The following is a 7,363-nucleotide window of genomic DNA, read 5'->3' as shown; positions in this document are numbered from 1 at the left end:
AACAATAAAACGCTAGTTGAGGCGTATTGACTTGGTTTCAGTGGTAGAAATGCTAAATCGCTCAATGCTGCCCCCTGTTGGCTTTGATCCGGTTCCCCAGCTGCTCCAGTTGGATCAGGTTCTGTTCGGTCGCCCTCCTGAGCATCTCCCAGCCGTCTCTGCCGCCCTGCAAGAGCAGAACCCGGGTCAGTACACCGGTCACTACTTCAGCTGAAATGTCAGACACTAAAAAAAAAATATTCCCACTTGTTGAATTTTGTCACATTTCCTTATGACACACAACCACAAACTCCAGTGGATGTTGGGGATTTTGTGTAACAGACTGACAATTAGTTCATTGTTGTCAAGTGGAAGGTTTTTAATTTTTAATTATTATTTTTTTAAATAATGGCTAGAAATCTGAAAAGTGTGGCATGCATTTGTGTTTGCCTGAAGTTGCTGTGAGGTTTATCTTTTCCAGGTTTTAACATCTACAGACAGATTTTTTTTTTCATCATCAGTGAAGATGCATTTTGTGCTCTATTGATCTGGACTTTGACTAGGCCATTCTAAAATGAATCTCATTTGAACTAAACAAACCTATAATACCTCCGGTTGGATGCTTAGGGTGTTTGTCCTGGTGTAAGCTGAACCTCCAACGGGTTAAAATCCCCACAGCATGATGCTGCCACCACCATGTGTCAGTAGCTAACAGTTCTGTGCATAACTTTACTGCCAGCTGCTTTTCTAATTAGAATTCTTCTGTTATTCTAAGTCAGTGGTGTCTCAATTTTGGCCCCAAAAATTGCAAAATGCCAAAATTTGTGATTTTATTTTTTAGTTTGCTGAAAAATAATCAAACATTTTATGAAATCTGTGTATCAAATGTAAAGAAGGGCTTATTAAAAGAAAAACAGACCATTTAAAAAATTTTTGGGTCATTGATTGTTTTCCATTTCCATTCTTATGGCCAGGCCAAGGCCAAAAAAAATAATTTCAAGGGCCACAAATGGCCCCCGGGCCACACTTTGGACCCCTCTGGTCTAGACGTCCATGTTTTGGTAGGTCTACAGATTGGCTCTTTTCAGATTTTTGTTTTTAAACATTTTAAACCAGGAGTTTAGTGGCTGTAATGTGAGAAAATGTGGGAAAGTTCAGCAGGTTTGAACATCTCTGAAGTATTTGTACTTCAGAGATGAAGTATTTGTACTCACAAGGTCGACCAGAGTGTAATTTTTCAGGTTTTGGTAGTAGCGCTTCAGTTTCTTCTTGTAAACCTCATAATGTTGGCTTGTTGTCTCGTTGTGAGTTGACTTCACCTGGAAAACACCAGAGCAGGTTGAGTCTGACAGAAAACTGAACTATCATCTGATTCTACACTGAAAAAACAAAACAGGTGATCCAACTAAAAAAAATTAATTAATTTGTAACAAGTAATCAAACTGAGTTCATTCAGTTTAAGCAAAAGTAAATAAATGAAGTTTGACAAACATAACTCAATTACACATAACAAGTTAACTAGGGCTGTCAATCACATGCATAACGCGTTAATGCAGGCGAATGTTCTGAAAATGACTTTTTATCTGAACAACATATTTTGACCTAAAAGCAGAAATTTAGCCGACAAGCGACTGTCGCCTCATCACACAAGTTCAATAGGAAATGAATGAAGAAGGACATTTCCAAAATGGCCGCCTTTAAATATAAAAAGGTGGAAAAGCTGTGAATCTTCAGACATTCATTGTCCAGCTCTTGGGGCACTAAAGTAGAGTTTTGGGGCAGCCAAGAGCTGGACAATAAAACATTTCTCATCTGTCAGCAGTAACTAGTTTGCTGTACCTTGTGCATATGTGTGGTGGAGTAAGTTAACATTTTTTTTTAAATTTTATGAAAGTTGGATCTCCATTCTGTTTTTTCAGTGTCATTTCCTGATGTTAGCCTTGCGGCGCAGTTCCAGCTGCAGAGCACTCACACACTCATGGAGCTCCACGATCTGCCTGTTGATGCTCTCCAGGAAGTTGGTTGTCTTCCCGTCGTCCCAGCCGGCCGCCGACATGTCGCCATGGCGATACAGATTGTAAATCTGCTCCAGACTGTCTCTGATGAAGCGCAGCTGGGAGTTCTCCTGGAAACACAAAGACAGGTGTGAGCTGCAGCTCTCTGATTGGCCGACAGAACTGATTACATTGACGGATCGATCGATTGATCGATTGATTACCTCTCTCCCATACATCTTCTTGTACAGTCTGCCTCGGAATGGCAGACGAGTCGTGGTCGTGGTGGAGATCTGACCTCCCTGGAAAATAATGACACAACCTTGAATTTCTCAGCGTCACACTTTGGAAACCACAGTTGCTCAACTGGTTTAACTGGTTTAAATGGAAACTTTGAGCATCAAGCGTGACTTCATCCACTAGGAATCCCTTTAAGACATTCAAAGTGGGGATCATAATTCAAGCATAAATCAAATTAATTAAGACAGAACTAGAACTTTTCAATTAAAATCTACTTGCCACACAAAGTGTTCAACTTTTCTACACAAAATCTGCTTTCAATTGCAAATGTTCTAATTAACACTGATCTAGACTCTGTTTTTATAACTAAGATTAGATCAAATATTTTTTCAGCTTTCTTCACTGGAGCCCAGAAAAATAAGCAAACTGGAAAAAATCATTTGAAGTTTTGGATCGATGATCCCGTTCCAATAAAACAAAGTTTAACTAAAATAGTTCTTGCTTACTTTATCATCGAGTTGGTAAAAAAACCAAAATCTTACAAAGTGTATTTGGCTTACTTTCAGGAACAAATACTTTAGTAAACTTGAAATAAGACAAAATTAACTTACAAGTAACTTATCAGCAAAAGTAGGAGCTTGTTTAAAGTCAACAGAATTTGGGACATATTTGGATGAGACAATTGTGGTTAAGATTTAATAAGATTGTTTTCTTTCTACTCCTTTTCAAAATGAAAGTTTTGTTTTTTAAGATCATTATTTTTAATATTGGAGTTTTCTTATTTTTTCTCTGACATGTTACTTGTTTGAGATAAATAAAGATCTAATTTCTGCTTAATATTGATGAAAAAGTGCTAATTGTTAGAATAATTATGTTTTATTATCATTCTTACATAAGTAGTTACTAGTTTGTGTTTCATTTAAAGGTTTAGTTTTCACAGCAGGGAGGAAGAATCTGTTAAACTGTGTGAAAGACAAACTTTGCTTTTTCTCTAAACCTTGAAGCTGCAGCTGCTTTCTAACTAGGAATCCTCCTTAAAGGGCCGGTGTGTTAGTTAATGAGTTCTTCCTTGTTTTAGAAAAGCCATTCTTTGATTTATCACTCTCCCACATTTCACTCTGGACTCCCTTCTTTCTCCTGTTTAATAAAAAGACAGGCTCTGCTGCAGGGAGTCAGAACTCACGGTGAACACTTTGGAGAAATGGTTTCTGTTTTCTCCTGCAGAAACTTGGTTGAAAACTCCTAAATGTTGTCTGTGGTTCTTTCTTTGTATTTAGGTAAAACAAAATACCTATCACTAATTATAAATGGAACAACTACTTTTTCAATTATTGGCTTAAAACAAGCCGAAAAGTTAATTTATTTTTGTCTTATTTCAATTACTGCAAGACATTTGCACCTAAAACTGGACCAAAAATACTTGGTAAGATTTTGCATTTCTGCATTGTAGTTTTAAAAAATATATAATTTTGAGCTGACATGTGACAAAAAGTCTGGACAAATCTAAAATATAAAAGAAAAAAAATGCTTTTAGATTCCCTGAATGAATTTCATTCATGTCCAAACCACCGCTGGTAATCCTGTCATCCGCTCTGAAAGGTCCTTTTGGACCCGGTACTCACCAGGGAATCGATCAGAACCAGAGTGCTGTTCCTCAGGTCGTTGTAGTGGCTGAGCCAATCACAGCAGTGTGCAAAGGTCAGGACGCTGCAGAAGAAGAGGATGGGTGCCGTACCCCTGAACATGATGAGAGCCATGATGCGGAGGATGAGCCGAGTTGTGCTGATATTGTGTTGGTCTGACTGAAGACGATCATTTTATTCCTGCAGACCGAAAGCTAAATGAAAAGTGAAATGAAAATCTCACTTTCCTCTTATTCTTCCTGTCTTCACATCGCCCTGTGCTGGAATATGAAAAACTGCGAGGGAGACGATTTCAAACTTTATTACTTTATAAAGTTTGAACTTATCAGATCCAGCTGGGATCTGATCGGTGACAGATCCCAGCTGGATCATCTCCAGGGGTCATTTCCTCCGATCAATAACCAATAATCGGGTGTGATTGGACTGCTTGTGTCAGTTCCAGGTTGGGAATACCGTGGGACGTTCCTCTTTGCCACGCGCTTTCCTTACCTCACCACACGTGAAAACAATGGTTTGTAAACAAAGTCACAAAAACAAAACAAACAAACAAAAAATGCGAAACATTTGAAAGATCGACATGCAAACTAAAGACGGGATTGATCCAGGTTGATCTGGACTTTGGGACCGATCCGAACTTTCAGTATTTTATTTCAATCAAAGTGAAAGGCTTTTATTTTGAAGTGCCCTCTTAGTGAACGTGATTACATCACTGTTTTCGGTTTCACAAACACATCAACTCAACTTTCTGATTGTGGAGGAAAAGTGACGCAACGACGTGACTTCATCTGAAAATAAAACATGAAGCAGCTGCAAATAATGACGCAATAGACCCAGGATCAGAATATCTTTAATAAAATCTTCATAATAAATCAGGGTAACAATCATTGATCATTTTTACTAAAGCTACAGACAAAAAAAACAACCTCCATATCATATGATCACAAAGAATATTTCATTCAAGATTTGAGTTTATCCGTAATTAACAACTGATTGTGATCATAATGTTTTAATTGAAGCTCATTTATATAGTTTTATATTTATATACGCAGTCTTCACACTGCATCGGTGAAAGTCCTTTCTTGTTTACAATATGCGGAACAACGACGATATTACTGACGTCAGAGTGAATTTACAAACATCAAACCTAAAGACAAGAAAAATAAAATAACTTTAGAAAAGACTGTCATAAAAGAGTAACCGTAAAGTTACGCAGCGTCTCGATGTGAGGTTTGTCAGTCTGCGCATGCGTAGCAGCAGATTGTAGGATAAATTTAACACCTCGAGATGAGATTTTAAGGAAATCTGGGGAAACCTGGATGTCAGGACCTCTGGTTCTTTTAAAAAATCTTCTTGAATGAGTCGCTGAGTTCCGGTGCAATGAGCTAACCTGACCAGCAGGCGGAGACACACTCCACACATTCACGTTTCTATTTTGTTATTTTCTTTTTTTTATTTATGTTCCCCAAAATAACAAAATCTTATGTTTATCCAGTTTGATGTGCAGGAATATTATTGATTTTAGCTAAATCTGCAGATTTAGTTGGGACAATACTGCAAAAAAAAAAAACAATCCCCAATTTTACATTCATCTGTTGATTTAGATCAAAACTGTGTTGACATTTTAATTTGAGCATTTGCAAAGTAATTACCTTTTCTAATTCATAATTATCACTAAGGATGATAATTGACTTTGTAAAACGACATGCTGCGTGTAGAGCTGGTTCAAGTAAATGACTCAATGCTCTTCTGAAACTTTATAACTAATTTAAAAAGTAAACTGAACTTGATGCATTGATAAACGGGATTAATTGGAAAGAACAAATGATTGACTTTTATTTGGAAAAAAAAAATCATAATACAGTGTATAAATTGAGATGGATGGAGGGGAAGAAATTGATAAGAACTTGAACCCAAAGTTAATTCTCAAAGTTGGACATTGTTCTGGGTCAAATTTGACCAAACAGTTGCCATGGCATTGTTAAAAGAAATGTTTGGATCGTTAATTAACGATCATCTAAATGAAGAGAAGGGCCTGTGACTCAGATGTCCTCATGGTTTAAATGGTGTGATTGTTGGCAAGTCTTGACAGGAACTTTTGGTTCTGTTCATCCAATCATGCAGAACTGAAGAAGAATTTGGATGAAAGAAACCTTCAATAAACATCACAAAAATACCAATTTTACCAAGTAATATTTTAGTTTAGTACTAATTTCTTAGTACACTTGAAATAAGACAGACCTAGCAAACAAATAACTTCCCAGCAAGATATAGCAGTTTAAGTCAATAATTCATTAATATTGAAAAATATCAATATTTTCCCCTGTTATAAGTTATAACTTTTTCACCAATATTAATGAATTATAGACTTAAAACAAACTGCTATATCTTGCTGGAAAGTTACTTGTTTGCTAGGTCTGTCTTATTTCAAGTGTACTAATTATTTATAATTTATAATTATCTTAAGTATATGGACAAGAACCACAGATGATGTAACTACGATTAAATCTTTACTTCTCTTAATAAGTCACAGATGTTTATAGATTTTTCCTTTCCTATGTAAAATACTCGAGAAAATAGTTGGTAACCAAGAATGTGAGCATAAATAGTAATAAAATTTTGAAGAGTTTTAGAGAGCATCATAGGACTGAAATGGCACTTGTGAAAGTAACAATGATGATTCTCTTGGCTGCAGTGATTTACTTGTGTCCTGGTTTTTCTAGATCTCCTTTCTGCTTTTGACACAGTTGACCACAATATTGTCTGGTTGAAATCCTGTGTATTCAGCAAATTCCAGATTGTTCAGGTGGTTTTCCAACCCAAACAGTTGCAAGACAAAACCAGTCCAAGCATGTAATAAGCATGTAACTCTCGAGATGAGGGATTGCTGTAAAGTAAATGAAACAATAAAAGCGATTTTCTGTGGTCATTATGTTTTCATCCATAAAGATGTTGCAAGTAAATGACTCAATGTAACATGCTGGGTTTTCCTAGGAGTTTTTTTAAACTGCTTTGGTTTAAAAACTGTTTAATAACTAAGATCAGTTGGAATGTATGTCTGATTGAATTGAAATAATTTTTTGTAGACTGCATCAATCAACTAAACAGAACTGAAGCAGCTAAATGACTGCGGCACATTATCGAGCTGATAAGCTGGATGAAATCGTCTGACGACAGTTTGTTTTGGCAAATCTTGAATCTTATCACTTACAGACATGAAAGCTTGTGTCTAAGTGAGATTTTTTAGCTATAAGTATAAGTTAAAAAATTCATGATGTGGTGCTCGGTTGTCCCTCTGCTGTTTCAAACCTTTCTGGTTTGGTTTGTTTCATACTTTCTCAGGGAGTGAAGTGTATTTTACTTTTGCTTTTTGTCAAACCAAAATAAACACGAGTCACTGTTAAAAGGAAAACATCGGAAACATTCCAGCTGCCAAACAACAAAGAAAATCAAGAAACTCCCAATGATGCTAATTGAAAGACCGGTTCTGCAGAGGTTGAACCTAAATCT

At 36.5% G+C, this 7,363-nt stretch overlaps 1 protein-coding gene across 1 annotated transcript; it reads right to left on the bottom strand.

Moving 5' to 3' along the window:
• Positions 1-4,030, bottom strand: LOC106699742 (interferon a3-like; the record flags this gene model as incomplete). The annotated part of the gene is made up of 6 exons (XM_023349202.1): positions 1-166; positions 1,194-1,298; positions 1,952-2,104; positions 2,198-2,258; positions 2,980-2,990; positions 3,836-4,030. Coding segments are annotated over 6 exons (630 nt in total), but the record flags the coding sequence as incomplete, so codon positions are not given.
• Between the last annotated feature and the right edge of the window lie 3,333 nt (positions 4,031-7,363).

Source organism: Xiphophorus maculatus, chromosome 16, assembly GCF_002775205.1.
Source record: "Xiphophorus maculatus strain JP 163 A chromosome 16, X_maculatus-5.0-male, whole genome shotgun sequence".
In the NCBI taxonomy this organism is placed as follows: domain Eukaryota; kingdom Metazoa; phylum Chordata; class Actinopteri; order Cyprinodontiformes; family Poeciliidae; genus Xiphophorus; species Xiphophorus maculatus.
Note: the sequence above shows the minus strand (reverse complement) of the source record. Positions and strands in the feature narration are given on the sequence as shown.